This window comes from Accipiter gentilis, chromosome 13, assembly GCF_929443795.1.
Source record: "Accipiter gentilis chromosome 13, bAccGen1.1, whole genome shotgun sequence".
NCBI lineage: Eukaryota > Metazoa > Chordata > Aves > Accipitriformes > Accipitridae > Astur > Astur gentilis.
The window spans coordinates 3,683,062-3,703,282 of record NC_064892.1 but is presented as its reverse complement, the minus strand read 5'-3'; the positions used below and the strand labels follow the sequence as shown (position 1 = coordinate 3,703,282).

At 41.7% G+C, this 20,221-nt stretch overlaps 1 protein-coding gene across 2 annotated transcripts in view; it reads right to left on the bottom strand.

Moving 5' to 3' along the window:
- The window catches only part of NALCN (sodium leak channel, non-selective), a 244,704-nt gene extending 226,414 nt beyond the window's left edge, over positions 1-18,290 (bottom strand). For both annotated transcript variants that reach the window (XM_049815990.1, XM_049815991.1), the window contains exons 1-3: positions 18,122-18,290; positions 5,978-6,124; positions 3,423-3,605 (exon numbers count right to left, since the gene is read on the bottom strand). In XM_049815990.1, coding sequence (XP_049671947.1) covers positions 3,423-3,605; positions 5,978-6,085 — 291 coding nt within the window. In that variant the 5' untranslated portion in view covers positions 6,086-6,124; positions 18,122-18,290. The remainder of the gene's footprint in view (positions 1-3,422; positions 3,606-5,977; positions 6,125-18,121) is intronic.
- Positions 18,291-20,221: the final 1,931 nt, after the last annotated feature.

The window sequence follows — 20,221 nt, the reverse complement described above, 5'->3', positions numbered from 1 at the left end:
TACAGACAAAAGGCTAGGACTTTCAGAAACTACTTTCCTTTTCTAAAAACCCCTGGGAACTAAAGGAAGTAAATTTATCATTTGTCCTCAGAAGGTGTTAATTAGACATGACTTAACATTTTCAAAATCTTCTTAGCTCAGCTATACTTACATTGTTATTAATTGGGACTTAAGTGGATGGTGCCTACCTTCCCCATAAATTAGGTTTCTCGACGGACTAAAATTTTGCATTAATCATGGTTCAAAAGTTAATTAGCATTTCAATTCCTAAGGCCTTTACAGAAATACTGATTTATGGTAAAGTTCAGTAGAACCAGATGGCAATACATTCATTGATGCTATGTTCACTAGAAGTCTTGAATGCACTTAAATTAGGACTGCAGTTCATAAACAAATTTCCTTATATTAAGATGTTTCATTTAGAAACATCTTTAATAAATGCTAATAGGTTTCTAAACAGTGCCTTATTTTACTCTGATTGCCACTGACTTTGGAAGTCCAGGGATCATTATGTTCTTCGCAGAGTTATAATATTTAACCGATATTTTCCCTAGAATCAGAAATCCAAAAAGTCAAACAGTTCACTAAAAAAGGATTATTCATTGATCAGCATTCAAAGAAGCAATTTGACAACACATTCAAAAAGCTCTGATTTAACAGCTGAAAAAAGGCCAATCCAGTTCTAACATAACATAGTTTTATGAAAGTTGCTATACGTGACACAAGCCCAAACCCTCCTCCTACGGTTCTCTCTTATTCACACGATCCTTTCCCTTTATTCAGCAATTGTGAGACCACATCCACAAGGCTAATTCTGAGCAGAGTGCAATTCTGCGCTCCCCAGTACAAGAAGGACATAGACTTAATGAAACAAGCAGAGGGCCACCAAAAAGGTCAGAGAGCTGGATCACATGGCGCACAAGGAGAGGGTGAGACATGGGTCTGTTCAGCCTCCAGCAGAGAAGGCAAAGGGGAGACCTTGTTGCTGCTACAACTACCTAATCAGAAGATACAGAGAAGATGGAGCCAAACTCTTCTTGGAAGTGCACAGTGGTAATACAAGATACAAGGGACACAAGCTGGAACATGGAAAATTCTGATTAAGTATTAGGAAAAATATTTTTTGCATGAGGTTGGTCAAGCACTGGAACAGGCTGTCTAGAGAGGTTGTGGAATCTTCATCCTTGGATGAGTCCGAGATTCACCTGGACAACCCGAGCCACGGGCAACTTCATCTAACTGGACCTGCTTTGGGCAGCAGGTCAGACTAGATGACTTCTGGAGGTCCCGTCCAATCTAAGCTATTCTATGACTCCATGAATAGCACGAATGAAGGCACTTCATTTCACTGTAACTATATTCACTGATGGATGCTACAAGACATTAAGCTGTAAGCAAAACTCTCAGTTGTTAAAGTAACAATAAATGCAGCCGTTTTCTACTTAAACAATCCATCTTTGCATAACAGTGGTCATGTCTAAGCTATTCTACTGTACTTTTTAATAAACTAAGAGTAGAATGTCAGTGTGCAAATGAAATAATCTCCATTGTCATCTATACATGTATAACATAAATCAAGACAATGGAACCAACTCCAGACAGCTATTCATTCTCTGTGGACAGACTTCAAAGACCAGTTCATCATACGATGATCAAAGATCATCCTACGCAGCGTGTCTAAGGACTCTGGGTATGTCTAGTTCAGAGAAAAGAAGGCTGAGAGGCAACCTCATTGCTCTCTAAAGCTTCCTGAGAAGTGGACAGGGAGCTGCTGATCTCTTCTCCCTGGTACCCAGTGACAGGACTCATGGGAACGGTTCAAAGCTACGCCCAGGGAAGTTTACACTGGACATTAGGAAGCATTTCTCTTCTCCTCAAGAGGATGGTCAAACACTGGAATAGGCTTCCTAGAGAGGTGGTTGATGCCCCAAGCCTGTCAGTGTTTAAGAGGCATTTGGACATCGCCCTTAATAACATGCTTTAACTTCTGGTCAGGCAGTTGGACTAGATGATCAATCCAGGCCCCTTCCAACTATTCTATTCTATTCCATTCTATTCCATTCCATTCCATTCATATTTCCACAAACTCACAAATTTAAACAACTCCGTGAAAGACATTAAAATACGCAGCAACATATTATTCATAGCCCCTAGGTGTTGACTGTGAACGAAGCTGGTATTTCCATACAAAAAGGCTGAGAAATCAAGCTTTGCATAAAAGTCACACTTGGCCACCCCTCCCTCTCTCTGCATTAATATCTACGTGTCCATTTCTTTGCAAAGTCTGTACTGGTTATAATAGTAACTTGGTACTCCCACGCTGTTCAAATGTGCACGCTGGTCACTAATTCCCCATTCATGATCCTGTATCTTCATCTTCACCTGCTTAATGGCCATCTCTGAATAAAAGAGTACAGGTAGTGGCCCGAAATACCACTTCACGAAGGATTACTTGGGCCTTACGCAACACATGGAAGATTTTCTCAGAATCATTTTATTTCAGTAATTTTCTAAATATTAATATTAATGATACTGTAACTTTTACTATTAATACTCATCAAGTATGATCACATAATAGCTTAGTTTGGCTTAGTGAACAAAAAATGCTGTCTGCAAACTCAGAACAAACTGAAGAGCTAAGGACAACCTCCGATGTCTCTGGAGTCACCAGGCCTTTAAGGAGTGAAAGAGAAGGATAACACACTGATTATCTATCCCGTGCAATAGTGACATAATTGTATTGTCAATAAGGTCTGCAGATGGATTTTCTATATCTAAGCTGAATTTCTATCTTTTTACAGAAGACTGGAAATAATCAGTAAAATAATGCTACAAAATAATGACTACTGAAAAATTCTGCAGTTTTATATTCTCCAATATCATATCTACTTACACAAATTAGTCCAGTAACAACAGTAAACATATGGTAACAGAAGCATTTGTTTACTGACATGTATTATATTAAGGAAAAAATTCAGCAAAGCAAGATAACTTTCTCATTTAGCTCACAGTAAGACATATGTTCTTATTTAAATAAAGTAACCACACAACACATCCAGCCTTCTGAAGTGAAAATCAAAGCTCTAAGTCCACATATGGATCTCTAGACATTTACAAAATATTCTTGCTAATGTATATGTAGCTTATTTTTCCTTTCATTCTTTATATTGATACAATTTAACTATCTATTTCTTAGGAGGAAACCATTATTATGAATGTTGATATTATATTTTGGGGGGATTAAATACGCAGTAAATCTGCATCTTTGTCAATCTGTCTTTTCCGTTTATGTGCCACGGTGTTGCCCGCAGTTAAAAACAATCATAGCAAAAACAGCAGAGAAGTTAAAAAACGAAGATCAAATGTCACCAGCATATATGCAGATAATTTAACCACATGTAGAATACAGTTTAAATGCTTACCTTAACTATCCCACGGATATGCATTTTTGCTATCATCTCTGCAGTGTAAAGAAACATCAATAGAGTATCAAGAGCAAATGTCACATATTGGAGAGGAGGATAATGCTCGAAGGTCTTTGGAGTGTTCATACAAACAGAAATAACACTGATGATGGCACAGATTCGTAGTAGAGAGTGCACCCACTGAAAAAAAAACAAGACATTGCAAGATTGCTTTGATGTTCAAAAAAAGCTCAAATATTTAGCCTCCATAACTTGTACTGGCACTTTTTGTAAATGCACATTTGCGTTTTTCTTCTACATCATGATCCACATATTAAAGGTCTTCATTCAGAATAAACACTCCTGACTTTGTTTTATTTATATATATATACACACACACATATATATGTGTATATATATGTATGTATATACATATATAATTTTATTAGTTAATTTGGGAGGTTGTATCATTCAGAAACCAAGAATTAAGAGCCAGGAAACTGAGAATTAGGATTCTGTAATTTCTACTCTGCGGCTTTTATTATCCGATTTCTTTTCAAATGACAACTTGTCACATTTATGTGCAGACAATAAATAGAATTAGTTGATGTTATTAATTTTGGTTAATACATTAAATGAAAATATCTGTGGAAAATTTCAGTTCCACATTTAGATGAACTGATTTTTAAATCAGTTTACAATTCCAAAAATTGAGAGGCATGGGGATTAAAAGTATCCTTCCATTTATAAAAAGAATAAATACAAAAGAGACTATGTCACAGAAAGCTACCTCTTAACATCAGGATTCACTTTTGTTCCAAACAAGTTTTGTTGCTGTAAGAGAACAGTTCATTTCTATGACTACTTAAGTCTCAGTCTCACTACAATCATGATTAATAAGCCTGATACTCAGTGCCAGTCACAGTGGGAGGTCTACCAAAAAAGTAGAATGTATCAATACAGGGCTTTAAGGTTGGATTTTTCTTCTTTTAAATCAAAACACCACTGAAACATCTTGAAGCCAGACAAGTGTAATGAATGAGAGTTGGTAAGGTCATATCTATCAAACAAGGAGGAGAAAAAAAAAGACACTTCAGCAAGAAAAAAAAATTCCAAACAAATAACACTGAACTAAAGTGTATTTATAACAATTTTTCATCTGGGGAAAAATTCTACATTCATTTACACCACCTCAGACCTTTTCGTATCAAGAAGATTTAAGAACACTCACCTAATTTAATACTCACTGTACGCGCACCTAAGCATAATGATATTTGACCTGAATTGAACAGCTCTATCATTTGCATACTCTGAGCCCAAATTAATAATTTGGAAGTGGAAGTGACACCTGATGAATGATCTCTTATGTCCTTTTAACACCCACTTTGTTTCAAACCTTGCTTCAACTGAAAAAATTAACATAAATATTAAAGAGTGGCTGATATAAAAACCATCCTCTGCCACAGTAAAATGTCAGTATCATATGTGCTAAGCAATATACAAGTAGTTCATCAGCATGACAAGAAGAAAATTATTCCATCAACAAACTGTGTACTGTGTGCTGAGAAACATAGGTAAACAACCCAGTATATATTTCTGCAACAACATTTTGAGCTTATTACAGCAGCCAATACAAACATTCTACATAAGATTATTTAGCATGAATTAATATATGGGTGTTGTCTTGTAAATGATTTAGGCGTTAAAAGTCAGCAGCAAAGCTGAGGGGATCTGGCATCCATACTGCAAATGGGATGATATTTCCATTAAATGAATGTCATGCCAACAACATGTATTATTTCAGAATATTTGACTTTCTGCTTTTACAAAGTAAAAATTTATATGCTACTTTAAAAGAAATGTGAAAGTGCCTTCTCTGCAAACACATGAATCATTCAAAATATAGGAATCCTGAATGCACACTGACTGCTGAATAAATAATTTAATCATAATAACCCTATTTACACGGTAAAGGCATTTTCTTAATACTGCACATTCTATTAATAACTCCACTCCCAATGAAGCTTTCCTCACTTTCAAGTTGCCAGACACTTTTACACCTATCAATTTCATAGGGCAGGTTATAGGTTAAATGCTACCAGAAAAATGTGAGCTGTACTTCAAAATAACCAGCCAAAATACACTTTTATATTCACAAGTGATGTAAAAGGAGAGATCTGAAAGTCAAAAGTGCCAACTGCTGGCTACCACTTTAGCAATGAAATGCTCCTTTTAACATCCTTTTCAAAAGGTTATTTTACAAACTTAACTTCTAATTTCAATAAGCATGTTAGGAACCAGAGACGTTGAAAGGATGACTGTTTGAAAACACAATCAGTAGATGAACTGGCTAGCAAAGACAGCTTTACCATCCCCATCAGTCTACAACCACCAAAAGAAACCTTTTCATTTAGTTTTGGACTTTTTGCAAAAAAATGAACTGTAGATTAGCAATTATAGCTCAATACTTGTTTCTGACAGATATCTATTTCAGCATCTTTTCTGGATGTCGTATTTCAACAATACAAGTTACATTCAACTTAAAATAAGTAACTACAGAAAGAGATACCTACTGGTTTATTAATCCACAGAATATCTGCATTGTCTGACAAAGATTCATCAGGACCAAAATCTGTAACTGGCTGGGCTTCCACCCTTGAACTTTGTTTCCTTTTTAGCATCCTGAAGTTAACTTTTGTTATCTATAATCATGAAACCTCCTTGGGAAGAAAAAAAAGAGAAGATATTAATTCACTAAAACCATTTTATAATGCATTTTGAACAGTTTTATAAATAACCTGAAGCATTTTGTTTTCATGCAAATTGCTTTTGTACTTACTGATTAACAGGATCTTCATTTTATTAAAAAGCTTTGCCTATATAAATCACTGACATGACTCTCGTTAGTTTACAAAAATTTACATAAAGGTATGCAATCCAAACAATTACCAGAAATTTAGCAACGCTGGCAGAAAATTTGTACCAATATGCAAAGAATGCTATTGCTGTGAACTTAAACCCAGAGTAATCATTGGATGGATTTGACCTGGAGCCATTTAATTTAACGGTGACATTTCCATTTATTACACTAGGCTAAGATAAAGCCCAACATGCCAAAGGCAAACTGGTGATGTTAAGCAGCCAACAGATGCTAATGTTCTTTACTGAAGTTGGAAGAGCCTTTTTACTACATACTACTATCAACATGTATTTTTCTAATACTTCTTTTTTGTTAGCAATTATCTATCCAACAGCCAGGCAGTTGCCTGTCTCTGGGGCTTGTGTTGGCAGATAGAAGCACTGAGGAAAATGTGTCATTTCCACAAGGTCAGGCTGAGTCTGGACTTTCCTGCGTGGGCAGCACTAACTGAGCCTTCTGTACACTCAGCAGCATGAGCCACAACTAGCAGACACACGACAAGAACAGAAAGGTGGGTTAGATCGTTATTATTAGATTATTAGATCTTATCATGTCCCACAGACACAGTTCATGGATCCCAGAGTCTAAATAAATCCAAAGATATACACTCTCCAAAGAAGATACACTCTCCCAAGGAATAACGGTCTGCCCATGAAATACAATTCTGTTGTTCAGGAAATACAATCCCTTAGGGATTTTTTTTTCCGGAAAAGTGAGGGGGAAGGAGAAAGCAAGATCTTGGGACCTCGTTCTGGACCAAGCATAGTTTGTATGTGACACTACGCTTTTGAAAAGTTTGTCAAAACTAGTATAAAAGAGAATCATAGAATGGTTTGGGTTAGAAGGGACATTTAAAGATCATCTAATCGAACCCACCTGCCACGGGCAGGGACATCTTTCACTAGATCAGGTTGTTCAAAGTCCCATCCAAGCTGGCTTTGAACACTTCCAATGATGGGGCATCCACAGCTTCTTAGGGCAGCCTGTTCCAGTGTCCCACCCCCCTCATTGTAAAGAATTTCTTCCTTACGTCCAACCTAAATCTTCCCTCTTTCAGTTTAAAACTGTTGCCCCCTTGTCCTGTCACTACAAGCCCAAGTATCACAACGGTGACTGCAACATGAATGCAGGAGACCCTACCCTCGATTAGCTGGAGGACACAGAAGCTAGGGCTGCAGAAGTACCCGCGTGGTACCCACTTGGTCTCAGCTTCCCTTTTCAACCACACAGGCTGCTGGTTTTGTCCAAACACTATGAACCTCTGCATCCTCAGCTGTCTTCTTTTAGCTGTTATGGCAAACGTAACCTATTCATCTTCTTCCGAGTCCACTCCTACTCTGTCTATTTTCTCTCTTTCAGATTCAAGAGGTCAGCTCCTGTCTCTGTAACTCCCTTGCTACATTTTCAAAAGAGTGCTTCTGTGCTTTCTCCTATGGTTTCTCTCCATACATGACAAAGCTCCGTATGTGAGCTCCTCGCAAGCTTCTACAAAGTTTTTTCAGTACCTTCTTTCGTATCTGTCAGTAAACTAAAACTCCTGATCATGGTAACTGTGCTGTCAGTACAACCTCCTGTTTTCCTGCCTATACACACCTATCTCATATCTCCCATCTAGTATTTAAAAACCAAGTCTGATCCATTGGTACATCTTTGTATAGGCCATAAAACACCACAGTCGAGGTCTTGGACTGATGCTCCCAGCTGGAGGAACTGACATTATGCAATAATTGATTTTTTTTTTTTTTTAAATAAACACAAATTATATAAAGCCACAAAATAAGAGAAAACTTCTGACACCTTTGTGTTGGATGGTCAGTCACAGCAACCTTAATACAAGTGAAACATGCAAGCTGTCACTAAAAAAATGCAAATATTGTAAAATGAACATTATAAATTAATAGTCTTTCTCTAAAAAATGAAGCCTGAAATAATATCCATACAAGTTGTAAGTTCTCTTAATCCTCATGCTCTGAATTCTTTCTCATAACTGAATTCACTCCTTCCTCTTTAGCAATTTTTCCTGCTTTCTCCTATTTATTTCTAAGCCTAATGGATTGACCTATTTTCTTTACTTGGACCAATGCATTACTAGAAACGCTTGAAGCCTCAGAGATGTTGGTGTACTTTTTTGAGGTCATGAAGCCTTAAAATGGCTACATTTAGCACAGTGATAAGTTTACTGCAATGTCTTGGGAGCTGCATTTCTCAAGACCTTAGGAAAAAAAAAAAGACACTTTTTTCTAAAATGTTTTTTTCAAATATGTTCCTTTGGAAACTGTTACTCAAAAGCTAATCAGTGAATTAACAAAATAATAATTTTATGTTTACCATTTCTGGTAATGGCTATGACAGTGCTCCTAGTAAACTCTTAAGAGAAAACGTACCAATAGAGAATCAATAAGATAAGCACAATCAATAATCATGAGAAAAGGCTTAGGATATGAAACACTGACAAGCCACTACTGATTTTTTTTTTTAATAAATGACCGTTGTGGTTTAACACTAGCCAGCAACAAAGCACCAGGCAGACACTCGCTCACTCCTCCCCCTGCCAGTGGGATGGGGAGGACAATTGGAAAAAAATGTAAAACTCATGGGTTGAGATAAGAACAGTTTAATAATTGAAGTAAAATCAATAATAACAATGGCAGTGAAAGGGAATATAACCCAAAAGAGAGAGGAACAAAACCCAAAAAAAGGTAAGTGATGCACAATGCAATTGCTCACCACCCACTGACCGATGCCCGAGCAGCGATCCGCCCCTCCCAGCCAACTCCCCCCCATTTCTATACTGAGCGTGACGTTCCATGGTATGGAATATCCCTTTGGCTGGTTCGGGTCAGCTGTCCTGGCCATGCTCCCTCCCAGCTTCTTGTGCACCTGGCAGAGCATGGGAAAATGAAAAATCCCTGACTTAGGATAAGCACTACTTAGCAACAACTGAAACGTCAGTGTGTTATCAACGTTCTTCTCACGCTAAATCCAGAACACAGCACTGTACCAGCTACTAGGAAGAAAATTAATTCTATCTCAGCCGAAACCAGGACGACACTCTAAATAACAAGCTGTGTCCATTTGGGGATGAAAGTAAATAATTATCAACTGGCTATTAGAGAGGCTCTGTTGTTTTTATGCTTTTCTCAGCACTGCTTATTTATACATCTGATGCACAGGAAGATTAGCCATACCATTCTAATGAAATTCCCATTTACCCTTTTACCCAGTGCCTCTTTTTTCTTTTTTCAATTGATCTGGGCACAGAAAATATCATGAACTTTAGATGTCCATAATGGATTCAGTTCACATACTTAAGTGTTGTGACTGAAGAGATCAGAACTCTTATTTTTGAGAGGTGGCCTTGAATAAACAAATTGTCATGTATAAATACAGTGGAAGGGAGGAAATGTTTATGGAATAGAAGAACCAGCTTGTTTACTTCTCTGCTTGAAATGAGCAGAAATGCCCACAAAAAAAAAAGGCAGAATAAAGACGACAAACCAAGAATCTTCTGGAAATGATCTTTAGCAAGATTATTCAAAGTATAGCATAATTGTTTTCAAGTTTTTATGTGATTGTTTTTGTTGTTGCTCCCACTACTTTTAGTTTTCCAGGGAACACACAGGCTTTTACACGTGGCTGTTACTGTAAAGCAACACAAAGCCCGGTGCAGCCTCGGGACTCTGCCGTGTGTGTAAAGAATTTTCGCTCTTGGACTACAATCCTTTTTGCACCTGTGTCTGCAAGGCGGAAACCAGCTGAAAGATGAGGAGGAGGAAGGGAGCTGTGCACAAACTCCTTCCAGCATGCGACACGCAGTGAGCACCACACCAAGCTGTGCTAATGGGGAGGCTGCAGTCCGCCCCAACCCCGACTACAAATCCACCCCTGCAGTTCCCGCATTGATTCCAACACACATCATTAGGTCTTTCTTTGATCACAACCTGTTATTAACATGAAAGGCTTAATACATTTTCTAAGATATATTTCTAGCGACAGAGTTTTTAAGAAATATGGGGTGCAGGGCAAAGGCAGGTTTTGAGACAGGAAAATACCGTGGAGTTTTGGGCCTACATCCACTTCATTTCTTTGGAGTATTTTCTGTACAGTAGCAATGAAAATCCACAGTGCAGGTGTCAACCTTCTTAGGGAGAAATGTAATGTCTTTGCTTTTAAAACTCTCCTCTACTTTTAAAAGCAAAGACAAATTAAGGGAAGAAAACCAAATAGAAAATTGCTCACACACTGAGCCCCTTCAGAGCCATTTGGTCAGTTTTTTCTCTTCCCCTCTCTCCCTGAACTTGCAGGTATGTTCAGCAACCACTACACTGTCTAAAACATCATCAACTACTAAATTTGCAGCCTCTGCTGAAATGAAGTATGCTAGCACAGTAGTTGGTGAACTTAAGACCCACTATGCACTTGGGAGAAAAAAAGTCTGAAGAAGGTCTAATCCCAGTTTGTGATATCCACGCTAACCACAGGACACTCCTCCTGATGGAAGTTTGCATTTCCTACAAAAATCAAAAGGCAAACTTTAAAAAGTTTCTGATCCTACACAACATCAAAAGCTGAGAAATCTGTGTCACGTTTATAAAGAAAGCTCACTGCATACAGCATAATCTGCTCAAGAAATCTCTCTCACAAAGTCAGGAAAACATGCTTATAAATGCTCCAGTAGACAAAAAAGGTAGTTGAAAAATGACTTCACCGAAAAATAAACAGGAAAATAAAGCAGATATTCCTACCTATGACCTATGGAGAGATTTTAAAAATCCAACAAATCCTTGGAATCAGCAATGTCTGGTCTCCAACACACTTCTTTCTCACTACTTTTTGACTTTGTCACCTGAGATCATGTGAGCACTGGCTGAATGTCCTCCCAGGGCTGGCCACCCACAAGCACTCTCTTCAACACCAACTCTCTCTTCTTTGACAATGTCAACTCCCCTTCCAACTTTTCCAAGAGCTGGGACACACAAAGTGGCACACACACTTCTAAGAGAATAATTTTCTTTGAACCTTTTACTATCTGTGAAAGCTAAAATGGGTGACAGGAAGAGGACGTGAACACCCACACACATAGCATAATGATAAAACCCCATTTCCATCTAATACATTAAGAAAAAAACTAAAATACAGGCTACCTTAGAGAAGAAATTGCTCTTAACTGCAGTCTACATTGTATGGTTATAGGAAAAATATAAGTTCTCATTCTTACATCCTTTCCCTCTTAGCAAATTGTTGCTGTTTCTCTGTTGCTTGCTCCCTCCATCCCCACGTTCTTCCATCCCTGCTTTTGGGTGCACGTACACGTGAGAGACTGGACGGAGTTAATGCCTCAAACACCCATTGCGATGGACAGAGACCGGGGGCCTGGCTTTTGTGATTGAGGGAAGAAATGGAACTTGCTTGCAAAGCTGCGTAGCAACGCCACGTGTGAGGGACTGGAAGAGTGAATGTCTCCAACATTGCGGTGGGGCAAGTTCTGCATAACAACGAACCGCAGGTGAAGAAGCCGGTCAGCAACGGGGTGCGGAGGCCGTGCCGTGCCGGAGGATGCGCGGTTCCCTGTTCTGACGTGCTGAGCAGTGCAGCTCACGATGCATGGCCAAAGATCAAACAACGGTCATGCCTGCAGGGACAGAGAAGTTACTCCCCAAACGACCTCCAATCCCACCAACCCATTTCCGAATGGTTCTGAAAGCACAAACTGCTCATGAAACCTAATTAGCCTAATGAGTTTGAGTGCCCACGTGAAGGAGGGGGGCAAGGAGATGATAAAAGCACACAAAGTGAAGCCCCACGTGCGCAAGCCCACCAGAACTGGACCCTTAGGCTGGCTAGACCAACACTGGACCCAGGACTGGTGAAATCTCTTTTCTCTCTCTGCCTCTCCCTCTTTTTTTTTCCATAATCCCCACACGTCATCCCTTTAGACATAAACTGTTGACAAAGTCTGGGACTAGGAGTGGATCCAGCCGCCCCTGGGCTGCTCTCTGAGAAGGAGTCTAGAAAGCAAGGGGGTCTGCTCTGAACATCAGGACCCAACAGGAGGGCTCACCTTACTGTCTTCCCTGAATTGATGTATATGGTTAGCACGAGTTACACGGTTTACTGTGGTAGTGTATTAGGTTTGCATGGCAAGGTTTTGGTAGCGGGAGGGAGTTACAGGGGTGGCTTCTGTGAGAAGCTGCTGAAGCTTGCCCCATGTCCGAAAGAGCCCATACCAGCCAGCTCCAAGACGGACCTGCCGCTGGCCAAGGCTGAGCCCATCAGTGATAGTGGCAGCACCTCTGGGAGAACAGATTTAAGAAGGAATAAAAAGTTGCAGGACTCACAGAAACAGCAGCCAGAAGAGAGGTGTGAGAACATGTAAGAGAAACAGCCCTGCAGACACCAAAGTCAGTGAAGGAGGAGGGGGAGGAGATGCTCCAGGCGCCGGAGCAGAGATTCCCCTGTAGCCCGTTGTGATGAAGACCCTGGTGAGGCAGGCTGTGTCCCTGCAGCCCAGGGAGGTCCACGGGGGAGCAGATCTCCACCTGCAGCCCGGGGAGGACCCCACGCCGGAGCAGAGGGTTGCCCGAAGGAGTCTGTGACCCTGTGGGAAGCCCTCGCTGGAACACATTCCTGGCAGGACCTGCGGACCCATGGAGAGAGGAGCCCACGCTGGAGCAGGTTTTCTGGCAGGACTTGTGACCCTGTGGGGGACCCACGCTGGAGCAGTCTGTTCCCGAAGGACTGCAGCCTGTGGGAAGGACCCACGTTGGAGAAGTTCATGGAGGACTGTCTCCCATGGGAGGGACCCCACGCTGGAGCAGAGGAAGAGTGTGATAAGTCCTGCCCCTGAGGAGGATGAAGCGGCAGAGATAACGTGTGATGAACTGACCATAAACCCCATTCCCTGTCCCCCTGCACCACTGTGGGGGTAGGTAGAGAATCTGGGAGTGAAGTTGTGCCTGGGAAGAAGGGGGGGGTGGTGCGGAGGGAAGATGCTTTGAGATTTGGTTTTATTTCTCATTATGCTAGTCTGGTTGACTGGTAATAAATTGAGTTAATTTTCCCCAAGTTGAATCTGTTTTGCCCATGATGGTAATTGGTAAGCGATCTCTCCTGTCCTTATCTCAACCCACAAGCCCTTTGCTATATTTTTCTCTCCCCTGTCCAGCTGAGGTGGGGAGGAGTGATAGAACGGCTTTGGTGGGCACTTGGCATCGAGCCAGGGTCAACCCACCACAGGTAGTTTCATGTCAATTCCTGTTGTGGGAGACCCCACCACCTACTGTTATGCCTCCCAAGTTCAGGCTGCTTCTGCCATAAATAAAATGTTTAATTGATCATTTAGTGTCGTTTCACCTTAATTTAGCCCTAGGGAATTCCAAACCCACCATGACCCATCCCTGGTCTGTCCAGCCCGGGTTGTGACAATACAGGTGAACAGCATTTCAGTATTTGTTTTCATGTAGAAAAATATTTGAAGTGACCAAGTTATATACATGACAGTACAGATATATTTAATTTTAGAAGGGTAAAGACAGAATTCCAATGGATACAATCATATGGCATGTGCCACTATGGATGTTATTAACTTATAACTAGTTTCAAGGAAAAAACTTATTTCAGTACTTTTTGTCTCTGCGTTGTATTGTTATTGCATCTGATAAAGTGTCCTAAAAGATCTCTTCATTATTTTTAACGCAGTATACTGCTAATAGCTGACCAAACTTCAGTATTTATTAAAACCAAACAGGCCTGGGGTTCACCGATCGAGGAAAGTTTAACAATTGCTGAAGGCTGCCAATGCAAGAACATCTAGTCTGAAAATAGACAGGTGTCCAGACTTTAGCTCTTTGCTCCCAACGCGTCTCCTGTGTCTTGTCTTATTATCGGCTAAGGACAATGCTCACACAATATTTATGTCTTAAATATAAGCTCTTCCTCTCAGACCTAGCCAAAATACTTCAGACCTACTCAGCAGACAGAATCACATTGCATACAAAAGCAGGTCTCGTGAGCCAGATACACAGCCTACCACTACTACCACATAACGTCTTATCACAAGTCCTTTTTACTATAAGCCTTCTAACATCTGGAAGATACAATTTTGAAGAAACTATGCATGCATATACATGGTGCCATGATGCAGCCAGATAATGAAATTCATAATTTTAAATAGAATTGGTTAGCTTTTTGACATTTTTCAGTTAAGAAGTTGGGTTGAGTAAGAGAAAAAAAACAACTGAAGATGATTTTTCAAATGGTGCTGGTAGACCACACCATTGCACGTTCCACCAAACCACTTCTTTTACATACAAAGTAGAGATCAAGGTACTCAAAAGCTACTTGTCTAGTAAAGATCAGGTACATTCTCACATTTCACAGTCCCAGCTCCCCAGCTATCCTGAAAGGAGGGACACATCTGAGCATGAAGTGGCTACTTCCCTGTACAAGTAACCAGCTGCTTCTTAGAACAAGAGTGGTGAGCACCCTCAGTCTCCCTCCAGCGTGTTGGCATGACTGGAGAAAAGGACAGCTTTCCAAGCCCTACAATTTAAGTATACCCTTAGACATTACTCTGACAGAATGGTTGATAAAATGCTAAAATTTAATGATGGCCACTGAATGCACAGTAATTATATGTAGAGAATATACTGATGGCAATATATCCCCTTTATGGATATATAGCAGGGTTTAACAGCTAGATTACTTCAAAAGTTCACTTTCACTGTGGGCCACCTACCCACCACGTGCTGCCCTAAGATTAGTCTACTGCAATGTAGTCTATATGAAAATCCTTAAGAGCCCATAGCTGACAAAGATGTGCAGCAATGTGCTTAGTAAGAATCATGCTGGAAAAAAACACAAGAGCAGTGTTCTGGGATTTGCTTTTGCAGTCTACTCATCTCCAGGTGGAAACTGTGTTGTAGCCCTCTGTGAAAGCAAAGAGGCAGGTAGCAGCAGGTCATTGTTTGAGAGGATTCAGGGAGTAACACATCCTCTCTCTAAAATACCCCACATTCAGTAACCTGCTATGAATACTGCAGACCTATGTTTACAGGTTTTAAAGAAAGGGATGAGGGCATCCTTCCCAGAATGATGCAGGGGTGGAAAGGAGCTTCTTTGTAGGCAGAGAGCTGGCAGGATGCCTGCTTAAGTGGTTATTTTAATGTTGCTGGGATTTTGTTGTACCACTAATTACATGTTAGTGTGCCTAGAACCTTGTATACACATCTTTTCATAATTTAAATTGAAATACATTAAAAATTAAAATAAGCAGTGGTTATATTCTTTTACCATTGCAACAATTTTTGCTAAAATAATTGTTTAAGAAATTTGAATATTGCACTTCCCAAATTCTTACCTATCATTTAAGCCAATGAAAGTTAACACCTATATAATTTAAACTTGAAATCCTGAAAACAAAAATCAGGACTCTTCATTTTCATCCTTTATCTTTCCTTTAAAACAAAGAAATTGACATGTGATACGCATTCTCATTGCTGCACGGCATTTCCTAGAAGTTGCAGCCATAACCTTTGGTACTGTACTATCATCTTCATAAACACAATGATTGAATGTAATGGCCCAGGAAGAAAAGGCCAAACCCAAAGGCTTTATTTTAGGGAAACAAATAAATGGAAAACTGAGCTATAAGCATCATAAGCTAACTCACGTTGGAAGGACCTCAGGAGGTCTCTAGTCCAATCTCCTGCTCAAGCAGGGTCAATTCTGGTGTCAGACAAGGCTATCTGCAGCTTACTCAGGTTACTCCAGTCTGGTCTTGAAAAACTCCAACGATGGAGACTGGACAATTGCTTTGAGTATCTTGTTCCACCACTTGACTGTCTTTTTTGGGGGGGGGGGGGGGGGGGGGGGGCGACGATGGGGGGACAGGACGGACGACACAACAGATGAAAAATGAAAATATCACAGAAAATAAAGGAAAAAGAAAAAGAAATTACCTAGTAGGACCAAGACAGTTTGCAACCATAGTCTAGGAGTGGTATCTCCCACAACAAGACATTTATCAGCACTTAACCAATACAGGAAACTTCAAATGAAACAAAAGAGGCTATGGAGGTAAAGAAAGAAAGAACAGAAAAAGATTGAAAGGGAGATAAAATATGATTCAGCCCATAATGCCCATATTAGGCTGACTTTGCTCTTCATCTCCAAGAAGATTTCACGCTCAAAACCTACAGGACATCCAACTCATTTTCCAATCATGGAAGTATTCAATTAGTAACATGGTAAGAATAATTTGTGAATGCAACACCTCTATTTTACTCACAAACACATCAAAAATCTTGTCTACAATTGCCTGCATTCCTAAATTCTTATGGAGGTGGGGAGCAAACCCAAATCCCTAGAAGCCAGTAACAGTTCTATCTCATCACGAGACACTCATGCCTTAAGAAGACATTCTCATCTGTGAAAACCCGAGACTCCCCACCTCTTCCAGAGTTTGGTCCAGTAGCCCATTACTTCCTGCAAGACAGCTTGATACTACTCATCTCCTGTGGTGAAGGTTTAAGACTTCAAACCTCTGTGACTCAGGACCTGGGTTTGGATGAATGCCACATAGGTCTATATAGTATTCACGGTACCAGCAATGCCCAGAGGCTGGAAAGAAGTCAAATGAGAGCAAGCTGTATTTCCAGGAGGTATAGCTTAAATGGGAATGAACTGTGATGGACCAAATTTCAGATTAAAATAAAACAGACGCACCAAACAAAAGACAATGGGTCTACATTTCTAAAACACAAATGACATGCTGATTGTTACAGCCTTAGAGTTTCTTTCTAAAACATGGTATCAAGCTCAAACAGTTAAATAAATTCTCCCAGCTGTTCCTAGAAGTCCCCAAAGGTATATGCCTGAATTTGCAGAGAGCTGGAGTCTTCTAGCAGACAGAGACACCAACTCAAAGAAATGTAAATTTTTTTCTCCCTCCACTTAAGTTTCTTAACTCTGTGATTTACGCAGCAAAACTTAGTGCATTGCTAATATGTGCTATTTCTCTGTTGGTCACTTAGAGGGCAGGTGGGATGTGGCTGCTGTGGAAAGAAATTAAAAGACTAGATGGAAAATGAAATGGAACAGGAAACTGAAGATGCTTAAGACAAAACCAAAAGACTCAAACAGCATTTAGTTAGTATTTTCTCACTGCAAATATTTCCCTGATGAGTGACTCAGAATACAACAAACAATGGGGAACTGATCAAACCGCAGCCGACTTAAAAGCGACATCTAAACGTAAAGGCCATCATAAACCCCCACCCTTCCTAGAAGCACGTCTCTTATGTTACCGAAGCGCTAAAATACCAACCACGACAAAAAAAAAACCCAAAAACCTCTCCCTTCAGGGAAGCGGCTCCCCACAGCCCCTCCGGCCTGTGATAAAGGAAGAGGCCTCTTCCCCCCACGGTCCCACTCTGCCTCAGGAACGAAGCGAGGCGGGTTTTTTTCGCCCCACTGAGGGATGTGGAAGGGGTCCGGGCCGGCGGGGGCAGGCCGGCGGCGGGCGGGCGGCCGCCGCCGGCCTGCCCCCGCCGGCCTGCCCCCGCCTTCCCCGGCGAGACCCATCGGTAGCAGGCCCCGAGGCCGGCCCGGAGCTCCCCCTCCCACCGAGGGGAAAGGGCGGGCGATGAGGAGGGAGCCGCCGCCGCCTTCCCCCCTCCCCGCCTCAGCGCAGCCGGCCAAGGCCTCTCGTCCGCGCCCGTCCCCTCCCTGAGGAGCCGCCGGGGAAGGGAGCGGGGGAGGCAGACAGGAGGCCCACCGCGTTCCCGAGCCGACCTACCGCCAGCATCTCTCTTCATGGCGCGGTCGGGAGGGGCCGGTCGCCGGCCCCCGCCGAGCGTGTGAGGTGTTACCGGCGGGGCGGTGGTGCCGTCCCTGCCTCAGACGCCGCCGCCGCCGCCGTCCTCCCCGCGGTGGATCGGGGCGGCGAGGCCCGCCCGGCGGCGGCGGCCGCCCTCGGTCTCTCGGCAACGGCGGCGGCGGCGGCGGCGGGGGGGGGGGGGGGGGGAAGCAGGTGAGGAGGAGACGGCAGCGACCGCACACACGCCTGTTTAAAAAAAAAAAAAAAAAACAAACACAAAAAAAAACCGCAAAATTACCGCCCTCGAGTTGCTAAAGCCTCCCGGTTAAGAAGAAACGAGGCTTAACCAGCCGGGAGCCAGGGGGTGAGGCCAGGGCAGCCAGTGGTCGCCTCACGTCAAAGACTCCTGCAGCAGCGAGGCTGAGCAGGCAAAAAAAGTAGGTGTTTTGGGGTGGTTTGGTTTGGTTTTCCCTCAGGACGGGCTTCAGGTACTGGGGTAGTTTTCTTATTTTGGTGAGAAACCCTCGTTGCGCATCTCAGAGCTTTTTTTTTTTTAGTACTCGTGCGCTTCTCTGCTTGCTGCAGAGCATTAACTTTACTGGTAGTGTCAGCTGGGTGGTCTGGTTAATTTTGAGATTACCAAAGAGCCAAATGAAGACTCAGACTTGAGCTCCACGGTGAAATAAATTTGTAAAATAGCATCACCTGTTGCACAGAGCTACCACAAATGAATGACTATATAACTAACTACTTAGAAAATGGTTTCTGTAAATGAAGTTGCTGTGTTCCAATCTGTATTTTTATCTTCTTGGGGAGAAGAAAAAAAAAAAAAAGGTAAAATTTCTGTAAATTATAGTTTGTCTTTAAATGAAAGTAGTTGATAGGAAATAATGTGAGCCCAGAGCCACCTGGAGCTTGTAAAATTAGCAAAATTAAAGATGTAATCCTGCAAACGCAGTCGTTGCTACGATGGCATTAAGGACATGGAATAGGATTTGAAAAACAAAACCCTTAGCAAAATACCCCAGAAAGCAGAAGGAAAGCATATGGCATAAATTGTATTAAGGTCTTCTAGATTTATATCTATTTGACGCTTACAACAAAAACTAATAAGCTAGCTAGAGAGCTGGCCTCAGGATTATGGATGTAGTCCTGCCAGCACTTATGTGCGTGCATTACCAGCATTAGCAATTCCAGTAAATTTAAGCACCTAATTTTAGTGTTTGCAGGACTAGTGTCTTTGATAGCAATCAGCCAGCTGATATCTCATGGGGGGGAAAAAAGGGAGGGGGGGAGGGACACAAATCAATTTAAGAATAAACATGCTTACAAATAATACTCTTCATGTTTTGTCTTTTTCTTCCCCAGTTATATTTTGTAACTTGGGATAAGTTGCTAGGCAGCATTATGCTGTTGGTGATAGCATCTCATAAATGAAAACTGACCATTGCAAACAGTGAAATGTTGCAGCTATATCTAAGCAAAAGAAGTCAGCATTTGCCAGCAGATGTGACTTTGTGCAACAGTTTTCCTGGGGGTGTACTGGCCTAGGAAAAATAATCCTTGATAGAACAATTCCGGTTGGAAGGGACCTCAGGAAGCCATCTGGTCTGGCCAGTCTGCCAAAACCAGGCTCAGCTATGCGATCGCACCAGCCATGCGATCACACAGGCTTGCTTAGGACTATATCCAGTTGGGGCTTGAAAACCTCCCAAGACGGAGACTGCGCAGCCTCCCTGGGCAACCTGTTTCAGTGCTCGACTGTCCTCATGGTGAAGGATTTTTTCCCGACACGCAGTCGGACACCCTCTTGTCCATTGTCTCTCCTCCTTCTCCTGCTATGCACCCTTGGGAAGAGCCTAGCACCATTGTCTTGACGACAGCTTCCTCATAGAGCCTGGTAGACTGCTCTTAGGTTCCCCCAAAGCCGTTCCCTTCTCCTGGCTGAACAAACCTCATGGGGCAAGTGCTCCAGCCCCAACCACCTTGGTGGCCTGCCACCAAACTCTCGTATTAATATCTTTCACGTGCTGGAGGGGGGGCTCGACATTTTAGATACCGTTTAATGAGTGCTACATA